Source organism: Lottia gigantea, assembly GCF_000327385.1.
Source record: "Lottia gigantea unplaced genomic scaffold LOTGIsca_16, whole genome shotgun sequence".
NCBI lineage: Eukaryota > Metazoa > Mollusca > Gastropoda > Lottiidae > Lottia > Lottia gigantea.
Window position 1 is genome coordinate 2,222,536 of NW_008707965.1, and position 16,405 is coordinate 2,238,940.

A 16,405-nucleotide genomic window follows, 5' to 3' on the forward strand; every position below is an offset into this window, starting at 1 on the left:
AAATTTAACTTCTTATTTACACTTCTTTATCTCGACTAAAATGTTTTAAAGAAATTACCAAACCAAACACTACGAAGTTTACTAGTATCTAGATTAAGTAGCTAAGAGACCTTAAAATATTTTCAATTTGAGCCCCAGTACAATAAGAATTGTAATAGTCACTAGTTCTAGTCTTTATTTTCCCCTCAGCATCTCTTTCTGAGAGCCGTTTGTTTTTTGGTGTACTTTTCGAGTTCTAATGTAAAATATCTCATATGAATCATCTATATAGAGTAACCAATCATTACTTGTCAAACACAGAGTTCATTTGTCAGGGGTAAAGCGGCCGTTATGATTGATGACTATTTGTGCATAAATTAATGATGATATAGTTATTTCTTTAATTAAACTAATTACTTCATATTTCATTGAAGTTCGATTAGTCACATTTTTAGACCTCAGATGCTCTGTAACTTTTCATTACATACCTTGACCTACCTTCCTTTTGTGCTATAGCCTGTTTTGGTGGTGGTGCACCTTAATGCATTTAATTCATTCATTTAGAAACGGCTTTGATCTCTTGACTAATGGTCTAATAATCTAATAAGTAAGATGGTGATGGCCTGCATTACGATTATAATGCGATATTAACTATATATTTTACCTGGTACAGCCAGCATGTTTTCTCGTTCATGGATTCAGGGTGCATATGGTTTATATAATTCCCTGTCGTTTAACGCTACTTATATGTAAACAGGGTAAATGCAGTGAGACTGGCGATGTATTGTTGTCAACCGCGCACTAACGGATGTTTAAGTCAGTGTGAAGTAAACGTTAAGAAAAGCTCAAGATTCTGTGGACAGATGTCTTGCCTTGCCACAAATATGCTAGAAGACTTGTCATTGCTAATATATTTTATTTTGACTCGTGTCCTATGATGAATTAGTTGAGGTATGTTGAATATCAAGAAATACTGATATATAATAGTCAGAATAGTGACGTCAATGAAGGTCTATCCCAAAACTATCTATTTATTGTCATCGGTGAAAAATGGGGATCCCCTTACATTTTCTAACATCATATTTATGATTTTTGTGTTTTTTTAACAGGAGAGAGATAATACAAGTGTTACTTCTGGTGAAGTTAGTATAAGCGACAGTGGGCGTGGCGGAAGTGACGTTGAAATTTCCAGTCATACGGTTTCCCATGACTCAAGAGGTATGTATATCATTCTGAAAGAACTTTGGCTGTTGTAATATAGACAGCTTTAAGCAATACAAAGAATCATAATCTAACTCTGGGTTATATTCTAGAGATCGACCTACTGTTTCACTGCTTTACTGTGGTTGAGAGTTGTCTCCCTTAGTATATTTATTAAAAATTGCACAGTTTTTAAAATATCGCCCACAATGACAAAATTACTTTACTGGCACATTTTTAAACTTGGTATATTTTTAATTTCAGAAATGTTTTTCGCCCAACCTTCAAGGCAAAGTTTCGTGAGACAGTCTACTCGTCGGACTGCCCCAGCTCGACCGCCACCATATTACGATAACAGAAACTATGCACCTTCACCGGATGTTGAGCGTCAGTTAAACGGATCACCTACGGTTCATTCCGACCGATTTCAAACTAATTATAGTAGCAACAATTCCCCAACGATACCAATTCGTGATGGACGATATCAACAGCGAACAATACCTGGTCGGTACATCGGGAAACATAATGTAGCATCGGGCAACAAGAAACCGCAAGAAGAAAGTATTTATATGGAAATGACAGCACCGATCAGCCAAAGTTTTAACTCATCGTCTGCGTGCGATGATTCTAAATGTGACGTCACGTGGGGTGGTGATAATGACACATCAACTACTTCCGGTAGTTATACCGTGGACGCAGACGAACTGTGTCAAGAGATCGATAAATTATTCTTCAAACAAAATGATTCTAACGGAGATGTAATCGTGTAAAGTACTCTTAGATAGATGATAGAAGTCCCAATAGACGTTAATCTTTCAAAATGTCTGTCGAATTATTAACACTAGTCGAATGGTGAAAGATCTTTCATACGATTAAACAAAAAACAAAGACATTATATGGTAGTTCTCTTCTAAAGGGGTGCCCAATGGTCGATCTAGTCACGAAGTGAAATCATATAGTTCGAGAGAGTGCGCATGTGCTACATTGATAGTATTAATCGAAAGTAGGATACTGGAGATTATTCATATGACAGAGACAGAGACAAAGAAACGTCAATCAAAGACTATTAGTACTCTTTTGAACTTATATTTCGATTCACATTAAGTAAATCGAAAAAATCGTTTAACGGAAAAGTAAGACGAGAAAAAGCTACATAATTATAAAGCTAAGCTAATGTTATATAGCAACACTCGTGTTTGAGTAATAATAAGCACACTTAGTCCCATTTTCCTTTTGTAAATATTTATTCAAGTGCTATTTATTTTTTGTTATTAAATATTTTGTTAAATCTTTCCTCAGGTCACCTCAGTCCGAAAATCTTATCTCTTCAAACATGCCGAGCAAAGATATTCAGGCATATCTGAGTCAGATTCGAAACATTAACATGGACAGTCCACTGTAGTTTGAGGTAGTTAAAGCTTAAACATTGCTTGACATATAAAGCTTTAATTACTATTAATTCTACCCTCAAAAAATTAGGCTGCTCAAGTTATGTTTTGAATCTCTATTATATATGATGTATAGTAAAGTATAACTACCTGTATATGTGAAGGTTCAGAGATTCGGACTAATATTGTATCAATAAAAATATATTGTATATAGAATATATTAAATATATAAATATTACCTCATTACAGTTCTATTTTTTGATATACCGAATGGAAATTGTTAACTACGTGAACCGGGGATACAAATACAGGGCAGACTGGCTCAGCGGGGGGACAACTGACAAGGATAAGTTCAAAAACTCTGTGGAGGTGTCTTGTCGCAAGCCTCTCTCGGAATCTCTGAGAGAAATATCTAATTGATTTGGTGCATTCTGACACATATTTTAAGATGAAAACGTATAAAAAAAAAATAAAGTTGGGGTGCAATCCATTTCATAATGGGATAATGCCCCCCCTCCCCCTCACCCCCAATTTCTCCTGTACCCCCAATGGCACCGCCACTGCTGAAAGGGATGCTTAGCAGACGACCTGATTTGTAGGGTGGCATTAGGTATTCTGGAAGGGTGATCAGGCACTGTCTCTATGGTAACATTTGTTACGTTTGTTCCCGTACTGTGGCTGAGTAAGGCTAGATTGTCTTTATTGATGCAAGAACTGGGATATCAGCAATTGAACTTTCTCTTATTCACACAACCACAATTAATTCAAAAGTTTATTTTAAAAAAAGCAGAATTATAAAAAGTGACTTTACAATATTAGTTACAATAATTTTCAGCAGAAAATAATCACAAAATAAAAACAAAAACATAACAATGAATCACTATCGTATAAATTTGGAACCCGAGAGATCTTTTTGCTCTTAGTTTTCTTTTATCTGTAGAAAAGCATTACAAAAAACAGTGACTGTACTGTGCTGTAGAGTAGAATGGTCACAGCAGGATCTTTAGAACATAGTCTTCAAGAAAATATAAACTTTAAATACAGAAATTAGTCGATCAATCAATGCCGGGTTAGGCGAAGAGTTACACAGAGTTCATTCCAATTTTACTATGAAAAATAATGTTCAATAGATTCGATGGTTATCAAGATCGCATTAAATATTACCTAGTATAAAAAAAGGAAAAAAAAAATGGACCGTTGACGTTATAATATAGCCAATTGAAACTCACTGTTAAAAAAGAACTAACAAAAGTTACAGAATGTATCCCAATTCCACATAGTTTATAATTTAACTATCAACAATATAGAAATGGAATAGATCATTGCGTCGTTGATGGTGCATCGCTGTAATTCATCGCCGAACACAATCCTTATAGGTAACTACAATGGGGTCACTATGATTCTTCTTTAGTTTGGTTATTCCAACACTTCAGTGTGTTTTGATCGCAATTTGGATCCATTTGTTAGGTCGATTTCTCTATATTTGCCCCGTTTCACCAAATTTATTCAATCGGTTTTGTATTGGGTCCGTTTTAATGTCACTTATCAACGTGGATCCCCGTCTCCGAACCAGGGGAACAAATACCTCTGGAGGAAATTAGCGAATATCACAAGCGGAAATTTAAAAAGTAGTGTTTCATAATATCAACAGCCAAGCAGACATCTTACTAACGACCTTTGGTTCCAGTATTCACCCCTTTCACATTATATTGGTATCAAAGGTGATTAAATGTAGAAAATAAGTGCAACAATTCCAAAAGTTGGACACGAAGGATTAAGGTGTTTCATAATTTCTATTCTCGTTAAATTTCCGTAGACTCTGATTGTTGATGAGGTTCAAAAGTAATAAGTTGAGCTCCACCACTGACCTGAAAGCACAATTTGGACACTGGACCGGATTGTTAGAGCATTTATTCACCATTGGGATACAGTACCATGGTCGTTATACCGAGATGTTCAAGACATTTGTTGTAAAGATGATTTTTAACCTGGGCATCCATACACAAAATATTCGGATGAAATAAAATTGTCATTCGTTAGATATTTGTTCTTTGTGAGTTTAGATTGCCTTATAAAAGATGATACGATGGACGTGAAGAATGTATGTGTAAAAACTTAAATCAATAATGCAACTTTCTAAGTAATACGTAGGCACAATGATCCTGTTATCCTGTTTGCTTTTAAATTCATGCCACATTTCATTTCACAAAACATTGCCATGCTATGGGAAAAACTGCCTACTGTCGCGTTTTACCTTTTTATTGCCAGTGTGTCAAAATAATTTGCTATGCAATACTTTAAATACTTATCAAAACATTTTTTCACAAAACTTTTCAAGTAAAATCATGCCCTATAACATTTCACAAAACATTGTCATGATTCACAAGAACTGCATACTGCGATGCTTACGTATACTCTTTTAATGTCAATATGCCAAGTTAGTATGCTATTCAATACTTTTAATACTTATTACATCATGTTTCTTTTCTAGACACATTGTCGTTTCAATATCTGAAAACAGAACACACATTGCAATCCCGGGAATGTCTAAATGCATTAGCATGCCGTTTTAATACCATGTTTTATAAAACATTGCCGATCGTCATGTTTCGCAATGCATTTCCAAGATACATAACTGGGCAATGCTTCACATCAAATTGCCATGCCATGTCATTTCATGCTTCACAATAACTCGCCATATCATGCTTTACAATACAATGTCATGCCATGCAACACGAACCATTGCAATGCCATGATTCACAATAACTTGCCACGCCATGTTTCACAATAACTTGCCACACCATGCTTCGCAATAAATTGCCATGCCATGCTTCACTATAACTTACCATGCCATGCAACACGAAACATTGCCTTGCCATGCCACACAATAACTTGCCATGCTACACACCAGTTTGTCTTGCCATGCCATGCCACACAATAACTTGCCATGTTTCACACCAGCTTGCCATGCCATGCTTGAAGTGAAAGTGTTTGTCAAATTACTTTATCTGGTACTCACTCCCCCATTTTCTCGCTCCGGTGAGTATGAGGCCCCTCCACGTTGAGGTACATGGTGATCTCTGTTGTTTACTCTCCAGTTGTCAACTGACTGATGCTGTGGACCATTGTTAGCCTTTTTAGCTATTTTCTGAAAAAAGGCAAAGATAAAAATCATATTCTTTATCATAAAACATAAAACATAAAAAACAGATGTGAGCTAAATATCTCGAAATTCGATACATTCAGTGGTTATTGTCAGACATTTGCAAAAGCTATCTATAGTTATTTATTGATTAAAAAAGATAATCATAATAAAACTCAGACGTTATGTTTATCCGTAAAAATAACACAGTGACATGTATGATTTATCATTATTACATATTTAAAAAAAATCCCTTTTGCACCAAGAACACTGTAATTGTAATTGTAACATTATGACTATGACATATTTTCTATCAGGAGTTTATACCCAGGAATATCTGCTATCTGTTTCAGTCCTTTCTCCAACTCGTTATTGCCCTAAGTATTGTAAATAGACACAGAATGATACTAAACCTTAGCTTTATTGGCGTATAATTTCTTCTGTATCAGGTATTCCAGTGAAGATGTTATCATAGCTAACACCAGTCCACCGATTAGGATATGAAATATACCAGACACGTTACTTAATGTTAAAGCACTTTGAGACGCATCCTGAAACGAAACGGAAATAATGGAGCTCGAATGACCAGTTAGAAATAATTAGACCCATTGGGGCCCCACAACAACGATTGTGGCTAACATTATAACGTTCGGAGATCGGGGTCAACAAAAGCACCCCTTTTTCGATAAGTCTACCCGGCCAATAATGTTTATCAACGAAAGCACAACTGAGGAGTCCATATAGCTAATAAAAATTATTTTGACTGCGCGGAGTCTTCGGAGATTCCTCATAGCAAACTATTAAAGTACAGGTTGTGCACTTTGTGTTGCCTGTCTATTGGGAATTTTCTTCTACAGATTATATAGTAATTCAGTTGATACTTAGGAAATTGTTGGTTGACTTATGTCGGATTTCAAGGGATGTGGTTTATAGAGGTTTACTGTATAGTTTATAGTATATTCATGGGTCTTATATTATATGAATTTTCTTACCTTACCACCGTCAGCATTACCACATTCACCCTTATCATACCACCATTTCTGTTCTAATTTGTGGAGTTCACCAACTTCACGTAACTCCAATACAGCTATATTGATGGCATCTCTGCAGAAAAGAAATCATGACACAATCCAGCAATGGAACATATTATACAAGTTGACTTCATGTAAAGGAAACAGTCATATCACAATGGGCATAACATATTTTAAAGATGGGTTCCCTTATTGATAAAAAAAAGAAATATCTAACAGCCGTTCGTTGGTTAAGGAAGACATCTTTTCCTGGAAAAAAACGAACCCCCATTTGGTATTTTGGTACGTTCAAGGATAATAGGGACCTACATTCAACCAATATCAAACCTCATTTAAAATCAAACCGCAGGTTCTATCTGATTAATCATGCCGTATCATTCAAATTCTAATGTTTAATGTCCGTGTCCTTGCCAGTTTGCAATTTTGCTCAGTGCCCTGTACTCTCCAATTTGGTATGATGCTAGAACTAGGGACAACTTATAGAATCACAGAGCAGGGTGTCCGCGTCAGTTAGTGCGTTAGTAACTTACCTGTGTGGGTAGCCGACAGGAGTAGCTATACCATAACCTTTATTATCTAAATTTTCACCTACTCTGATAGTATCACATGGTTCTCGTTGGTTATAATAATTATTCATGGTGGACTCCAAAAGAAAGGCGTATTTATTTTTACCAGATCTAACTTTCTCCACCCCATCTCGTACATTTTTAAATAACACTTCATCTTTGTTCTCTTTCATGTATTTATACATCAGTTTGTACGTTTGTACTTGGGATTGCTGAAAGATAGAACGGTTAGGCGAAAACAGTAAGTTTATCCAACCCAATTTTCAGTCATCCGATTTTTAAAAACAGGTTGCAGTCAAACATCGGACAGGCTACTACAGTTTGCTCCGATCTTGAATGCCAGTCGGATGCAGAACGATCATTGCATATTGATTTGTTCAAAGCTCACAAGGCGAATTCGGAGCAAATTCATTATTCTTGTCGACCCACATCAATTGGCTATTTACCAGGAGGTCTTCCTTCGACGTAAGCTATCAGAGGCACGTTTTAGAAACACCTTTTACCTACCTCAAAAAATTCCCAGGAAGAGCCTTCCATCTTGGTACCATATTTAATATCAGTTTGTCTGACCAAATCATCAGCTGAATCAATTGGAGTCAACATCTTCTCAATGGTCAGAAAAGCAGCTAAGTTGGCAGTATAGGACGAGATGATGATGAGGGTAAAAAACCACCAAGCACTGCCAATCAGTCTTCCAGATAAAGATCTGTAGAGAGAAACTAGATATATACCAGGGGCAGGCCTGGTTGTGTGAAATGAAGTTGTTATTTTTAAGAATTTTGGATCAATGAAAGCATATCAAGAGCACATTTACACTGCTGGTCATTGTGCAACATTGTTCTTATCGAAAATACTTCCAATATCAACAGCTTTATTGCTTTCGAAGACTTAACACGTTCAAGGTATGGCTGTTATGAAATTAGATCATTTGATGAATTGTAAGAAGCATACCGCCCTAATACAAGAGAACCATGAGGTCTTGGGTTAGACAAATGACAGTATTAGACTTATGTGGCATGCAATAAAACAGGACAAAAGTTGAGACCAATGTTGACCAATTGCTGATGTAATGGCGCGACTCACTCACGGAAAATATCAGTAGGATAATTGGCAGGAGAATGACCTACTGCTGGTCAATAACTGTAATGACTCAATGAGACAAAGGCAAGAAAATAAATCATAAATCTACAGGGAAAAGTGACGCATCCAGGATCTGGTATGTACCCAAGGTTGCCTCCTTTGGTAAAATCATAAAAGTATATGGACGAATCCATTGATTTAACCAAATACAAGCACTATTGAAGGCGTAGTACCCATTACTCTCAGGGTATATAATCCAAGTTATTCGCCATCTAGTGATAAGCTATTGCCTTTGTTCTAATGCCATTAAATTTAAGAAATTTTCACTTCCCCACACAAAAGACCTGTCAATATTTCAGAGCTTTGCCCAAATAAGTCAAAATATCTTGCATATGTAAGGTAAGAAATGGGTACTACGGCTTCTTTTCTTATAACATTTAAAAGGATAAGAGTGCTTGGGCGTTTTATGGAATATCTTATGAGATATTCCCGCCACAGGAATAAGTCTTTATACGTTTTGGGTTGGGAAATAAACATTACCATTTTATTATCAGTGATTCTCATTGAAATAGTATGTGTTATGTCAGACATGTGAGAAAATACATTTTACTTCATCATCAACGCAATATGTATTTAATTCTTCAAGCCAACAGTTATGCGTTTAGAATCCCCAATTCTCATATCAGTTCAATTCTTTGAATTTGCATTTGTAATAAACCCATTCCTCATTTTGAGACAAAATTACATATTGGGATCTAAAGACTTATTCCTCGGATAACCTTAAGGTCAACCTTTTAGTAACCAACCTCGGGGATATATCAGAGCCCTGCTGCATCAAAGCCCCTAATGAAAACCACATAGTATTAGATATTGTGAAAGTATTCGCCACTTCTTCGTCTTTATCGCCATCACCACTCCATTCATACGGACTGAATCTTCCCACGAAGAACAGCACGAAGCTCACGGCCAGGAAGCCAATACCAATACAACTCCAGACCGTCATGTCCAACGGCTGCATAAAGGAGAAGACACCTGGTTTCTGTTTATCCGGTTTTTTTATCATGATACTGATACCAGTACTCATGAACGGTTTGGAGAAATCTACAGCTCTCTCCCGTTCTTCTGTTATAGTTAACGATGCCACTGCAATGTCTTTTTGCTGTAAATAAAAATATCAGAAGAAAAAAGTAAGGTGGGGTGATAAATGAGGTAGATAAGTGATTGGAGCTCAGTCGGACGTTGAATTATACATGTGGTTGTCTTCTAGTCAGTTAGAGTGGAATATGTGACAAGACAAAAGATAAAATATGATAGACAATCAAAGAGATGCGAATGAACGACAAAGCCACGATTTCGAGGAAATGGTGAGTGTAACAGTCCTACATCTCTGTCTAGAATATTCCATGCATACTCACGATGTCATCTGGAAATTCTAAAATGGTAAATTACCTTCCGAACAAGATCACCAATCATTCCAGTCCACGATCCATTTGGTAATTTCTTGCCATAATCATTGCTGGGAAGAATAACATAATCAAAACCGACTTTAGCAGCCACTTTCTCTATCAGATCCACACAGAACCCTTCATATTGCCCGTTAGGACCGACCGGAGGTTCCCCATCTCGTTTCTGCCTTCTCATGGTGAAAGGACTCTCCTGAAATAAAACCATCATCCATTGATGCAACATTGCCAAGGTGAATAACAGTTTGTAAAAATACAATCGATGTACACTGGAATATAGATATAAAAGGCAGAAAACAGTATGTATACATGTATGCAAATTGAATTTATAATACCAATGGTAATGGTAGCCGAAAGATTCAGATTGAGAAGAGATTGGTTAATCCTTGGGGTCATTACAAGATTATACCTTGCAAGGTCCATTCTGAATGTACTGAGTAATGAGTTTATGTACTTACTAATACTGTGGCTATTCGTTGTGTTCGATTCCTCAGATCGGTATTATTCCTGTGAATCGAGTAATCTGGTAAATGTTTTGATGTTCTCGGCTTCCATGTTTGTACCTTTCAAAAATAAAGCCAGGTTTATGTAAGATGTATTGGGAGAAAAAAGTGATGAAGATTTTCGGTGTTCGGTGAGGGTAATTCTTCATTTGATAGTCAAACTGGGACACCAAATACAATGGTCATATGCCAGACATTGCACGACATTCTGCAATCACATTGTGCAACAGAGAACACGCATTGAAAAAGAACCATTAGCCCACATCGTGTAGAAAGTAGGACATAAACACCATTCATTTCATTGGAAACAGAAAGTATTTATTGGAGATTGTTACGATTACAGATATATTGAATTAGTCCCTGTGGCGTCCAACACTTAATGTATTATCGTTTTCCCTGGCCGTACTTGTTCTTCAGACGAAATCACTACCACATATAACGTAACATACAGAACTGGTAGGGCCAGATTTGTGGGCTTAGAGACAGATTACTTCCTTCGAATAACATATTTTTATTCCGGTGTATAACCAGGTGAAATACTATCGGTAGCTTTAATGAAGTTATTTCGGTCGAAATACCAATTTTTACCTTTTTAAAACTCTCCTGAAATCCCATATTCATAACATCTAAAGAATAATCTTTCCTGATACCCTTAGCATTGAAAACAACTGGTCCTGTTAACCCTTGTAGTTCCACCTGTTAACGAGAATAAAACAACAACAGAGGAACAAGCAAGAACATTTTTTTGGAAATTGTTAAAATTCACTACTGTAAGGCATTCCAAAAATTACCCACTTTTTCACCATGTTCCACATATAAAAGCAATTCAAAGTTGGATTTCACTGGCATGGATCTGTACGGACCAGACACGATTCACAACTAAGTTAGATACAAGCAAAAGGCCACTATGTTGATCAGTAAAATTATAACCTCATCTAAAGGTTGCTAAATAATTTAATAAAAATACGTACAAGCAAGACAATTTCGTTAATCAAAATTTCGTCCAAAGCATGGAAAAATCAAGAGTAAAAATATTATAGTAGTGGTGATATTAAAGTTCGTTTGGAAGATTTACCTGTAAGAGTTTTTCCAGAATATGCCGACCTATATAAGACGGCTTGATAGACTCTGCTCGACACTGGACCCGTAGACGATCCAAGGTTCTTCTGTTGGCACGGAACAGTTTACTCTGCTTGTCTTGAGTGTACAGACTGGTTATGGCTTCATGTACCACCATTACTGCATCTACCATTAACGATGTTTCCGTCTGAAACAAACAGAACCAGATACTGTGGTTTGGTAAATTTCCAGAGTAGTAAACCAGAGCCAGGTGTGTTTTACGTGACACAATAGTGGACCTGTAGCTGGTGTTTCAATTACAGGTCAACAGTGACTTTCCCTCTGATTTGTTATGAGAAATAAAACAGAAAATATATTTATTCAAGTTTCTCTCTGGGTATCTATTATTTTCTGTGGCTTCCATCTGCCTGTACCACAGGCTGCATTCTTATGGTACAGGAGGCAGATGAAAGCCACAGAAAATCTTAGAAACCCAGAGGGAAACTTTAATAAATACCTGCTCAGAATCACTTTAGTTTTTGTCCACATCCATTTTTAGCCTAGGTTGTGGAGGAAGGGGCTCTAATTTCCAAACACCCGGTCAATGTACACGCAAAAAGCTTCTGGAAGTCACAAGACAACGTCCTACCTTAAAAGGGTACAGATCTTTAAACTGTTGACTGTATTTCCTGGCTAAAGTTTTCCAGCGTCTGTAAATCTCGCTTCGCTTGTCAATCGTATCAAACGTGGTGATATTTACTCCACCATACAGAAACATGTCATAAAAATTAGATTCGTTTAAATCTACCGCACCCTGTAACGAAATTGATGTCAGCACATGTAAAACATCTCCGATAAAAGAGAAAATAATTTTTTTTAAATATATGTCAGCGAAGTTCTGGAAAATTAATAAGCAAAATATAAAATCAAAATATAACCATACTAGGAGAGATTGGCAATGAAGTCATCGATATTCATATGTGTATCACATGATGCACGAACTCTAAACTGTTCATTTGTCCTACTCTAGTTGAGCAGCCTGTGATGGTATCTATAACAATAAAGAGACTTCCATTTCAAATTGAGGTTTTCCACAATAGTTGTCTCCCTTGATCTGTTAAATAACGCCCCTTAGTCTTAGATTTTCCTGTGCTTAAAATCAAATTATAAGAACTCTATCTCGAGAGTAAAATAAATCTTGACTTACCAGCCCAGCTAAAATATAATGGTAGTTATCTCTGTTCATTCCCATATCCACCACCTGGAATATTGAGGTCAAAGGTCATAAATAACAATATCATTCGAAGGGTTGGGGTTTGTGCGGAGGGCACAGCATCAAGTACCAGCATTAAATATTCATCGGTTGAGAAAAGGATTGCAGTCTGATAGGACAGTGGCATAGCTCAGTCGGTTGCGAAGTGGATTGCTGCCTGCTAAGACAGTAGCATAGCTCAGTCGGATGCGAAGTGGATTGCTGTCTGCTAGGACAGTGGCATAACTCAGTCGTTTGTGAAGTGAATTGTTGTCCGCTAAGATAGTGGCATAGCTCAGTCGGATTCGAAGTGGATTGTTGTCTGCTAAGATAGTGGCATAGCTCAGTCGGATGCGAAGCGGATTGCTGTCTGCTAGGATAGTGGCATAGCTCAGTCGGTTGCGAAGTGAATTGTTGCCTGCTCGGACAGTGGCATTGCTCAGTCGGTTGCCTGCTAGGACAGCGAGCCTTCATGAACAGTGGCATAGCTCATTCGGCTGCGAAGTGGATTGTGCGAACCCTCACAAGACAAAATACCATTTCCGAGGTGTTTTGAAAGCTACAAACACGCGTTACTTTACCTGCTCTAAGATGGTTCTATAGGCACCAGGAGTAGATAAATCTAGCACGATCCTTTTAATATCAAACTCTTTGTTATCCAGTCGTCTTAGTTGTTCGTACGAATTCGCTACTGATTTGATTCGGTAAGCATCAATTACGATAGGACCATATTTTCTTCGTTGGAAATATTGATAGACCTTCTGTAGCCGCCACAGACCTGGAAATATTTTGTATGTACATTTATTAGCTTTTGAGAAGGTATATTGAGTATTTCGTGGAAATTGCTAACACACATGATTAAACCTGCTTTTATCCTGATTCAGTGATTTGGTCTGGAGGATACTAAAAGAATACATTATATCACTAACCTGTTTCAAATTTCCTCCTGACGAAACGAATAATATTTTGTATTTTTATTTTGCTTTTTATTACTAGAACAAAATCATGTCCCTAAAAGAGGAACAGGCGAGACAAATCTAAACGTCGTAATGTGAAATTTCTAGGGAGAAAACAGCTTTTTCAAGAACCTATTTACTTACCGTCATCGGAATCATAAATATAGTACACCTTGGGCCATTGTAACCTGTCAATCAAATCTATGACGACATCAGCAAAAGGCGGGCACAAACTGACGTCATATTGATACACATCGTTTGGTATAGACCGAGCGGGAGTTACGAGAATATATGGTATTTCTAAGGCGTGGCTGTAAGACTGTATGGTATTATAAGAATCAGGGTGTCCGATACCAATTATAGCAGCTACACCTTGATTGGCTAGGTTACAGACTGAAATAAACAACATCAATATCATTTGGGCTGTGTTCGATTGACAGAAATGTTAAAAACATATTTAGTTCTATTACAATAAGAAACAACAGGTTTTTACAAGGACAACAATACTTTCTACTAGCTGGTCTCTGGCCAAAACTCACAGCAGCATCGATCATTTCCGGATTATCCGTGGGTTATTATAACGAAATCTAAGTTTAGAAACTTGAGAAAAATCGTCCGCACCATGATAGATCGTACTTTCATTTTAGATGAGCCTGGTAAACAATTTGGAATGCAATAAGTAAACCAATTAAAATTGAGCTCTATTGCGATGAAATAAATTATATACCAGTGTCTCCTTAGTAAAGGATATTTTCTACTTACTTGCAGCGCCTAATTTATAATTATCAGCAATGGTGGTTTTATTCACAACCATCGCCATCAGGAGTTGTCGCCCATAATGGCCACGTGGTGATTGTCTGGGATAACTAGCATCGTTGTTGATCACCATTCGAGCAAAATTAAATGCTTTCTCTAAATCAGATTCACTTTCATCCAGAATCAACCCTGAAAAGATGATACATATACTCAGAATGGGAAAGTAGTAGATATATGAAATTGTACAACATTGGTTACACTTATTAAATGACAAAGAACCCAAGTTGAAAGTTCCTCTTGCACTGAGATGCAGCTATTGAGTTTCAGAATGGATGTAACTCATAACATTGTGGATTCTCTGAAAGAAATGTTGATTCGCTGAAAGAAATGTTGTTTCTCTGAAAGAAATGATGATATGCCACACCCAGTCCCAGAATGACACATGTTCCCCACCCCCACACCTCTCTACGCTGACACACATCAAAGAAACGTGCTCTTAATCAATAGTCTGCTCGTGGGAGTTTCAATGTTCAGTACTTTTTTACTGTGAAGTGACCATATTCCATATTTAATTACTGGAAGAGATTGTTCATTAGCAACTTCGAGTAGCCATTAACCAATCTTAACACAGAATATTGACAATACAACATCTGGAACCTCTTGATGGTGAGATAGGGGGAGGTGGCCTGTCTCTTCCAGAAACGTTTTGCAAGGTTACTTGTGAAGGTTATAGTAATTGCCACTTGAAAAACAATGGATTTATCAAACCGAGGCCAAATACAATCATTTAATCCATGTAAAGTCCCTTTCTCTTTTCCATGTACATGATTTGAAACTTTCAGATAGCTGGTGCTCATTTCCTTTGTTCCACATGCTAATATGTCATACAGTTTCCTTTTTGAAAGGTCGAGATTGAACAGAATAATAGAGCAGAGAGTTTAGAAAAGCGAAACCTGTTTTGTCACGACACATATTCCCCTGGGGTGAGTACATTGATACAAAATGGCAGCAAATCAAACAAGCAGATGCAAAACACTTGAATCGTGCTTTTGAGAATATTCTCGAACACTTAATGTGGCGCAGGTTCTTAAATTGTGGGTTTAAGTATGGGATCTGCAGGTGTAAATCTTCATATTGGGTCTGTCTTACTTTATGGAAATCATTTTCACAGATGATTAATGGCTTGAATTCTAATTACCACTATTACTCAGCAATTAGTACGTAAAGTCATGACATTGACGATTATAGTTCAGGGTCACATATTTGTCAAGTTGATTCAGATTACGATGTTTTTTGGCGCCAAATTGCAATCAATTTCTACTCAATTCTCAAGTCTCCGAGAAGCAAGCATCATTTCCCGCCAACATTTTACCCGAGTCTAATTAGCCATGTTATAAGGAGAAAATTCCAATATCGGTTTCCACGTGAAGTCTACTGAGGAATACGTTATGTAATTGTATTTGAAAAGGTTTTTAAACCAGATGCAATATCATGGTAATTCTATGACACTTCGTTGCATTGTAAAGAATAAATAAAATTTTGTGAATTTGATTAAAATAGTCTGGTACATGATGGTTGGTTAGTTGGTAGACGACAAGTTAACGCACGCTTCAAGCAGATGCTGATATCGTAGACTAGGTATTAGTTGGTAGATGAAAACTTAACGTACGCTTTTAGCAGATGCTGATATGTAGACTAGGTATTTGTTGGTAGATGACAAGTTAACGCACGCTTCTAGCAGATGCTGATATCGCAGACTAGGTATTTGTTGGTAGACGACAAGTTAACGCAAGCTTCAAGCAGATGCTGATATCGTAGACTAGGTATTAGTTGGTAGATGAAAAGTTAACGTACGCTTTTAGCAGATGCTGATATCGTAGACTAGGTATTTGTTGGTAGATGACAAGTTAACGCACGCTTCTAGCAGATGCTGATATCGCAGACTAGGTATTTGTTGGTAGACGACAAGTTAACGCACGCTTCAAGCAGATACTGATATCGTAGACTAGGTATTTGTTGGTAGATGACAA

General features: G+C 37.0%; 1 protein-coding gene across 1 annotated transcript; it reads right to left on the reverse strand.

Annotated features, from left to right (window-relative positions):
• Nucleotides 1-6,116: 6,116 nt before the first annotated feature.
• On the reverse strand, nt 6,117-14,529 carry LOTGIDRAFT_112937 (hypothetical protein; the record flags this gene model as incomplete). The annotated part of the gene is made up of 14 exons (XM_009050998.1): nt 6,117-6,260; nt 6,702-6,813; nt 7,271-7,518; nt 7,814-8,012; nt 9,193-9,545; nt 9,836-10,042; nt 10,308-10,412; nt 10,941-11,048; nt 11,428-11,619; nt 12,061-12,225; nt 12,619-12,672; nt 13,245-13,441; nt 13,764-14,012; nt 14,382-14,529. Coding segments are annotated over 14 exons (2,481 nt in total), but the record flags the coding sequence as incomplete, so codon positions are not given.
• Nucleotides 14,530-16,405: the final 1,876 nt, after the last annotated feature.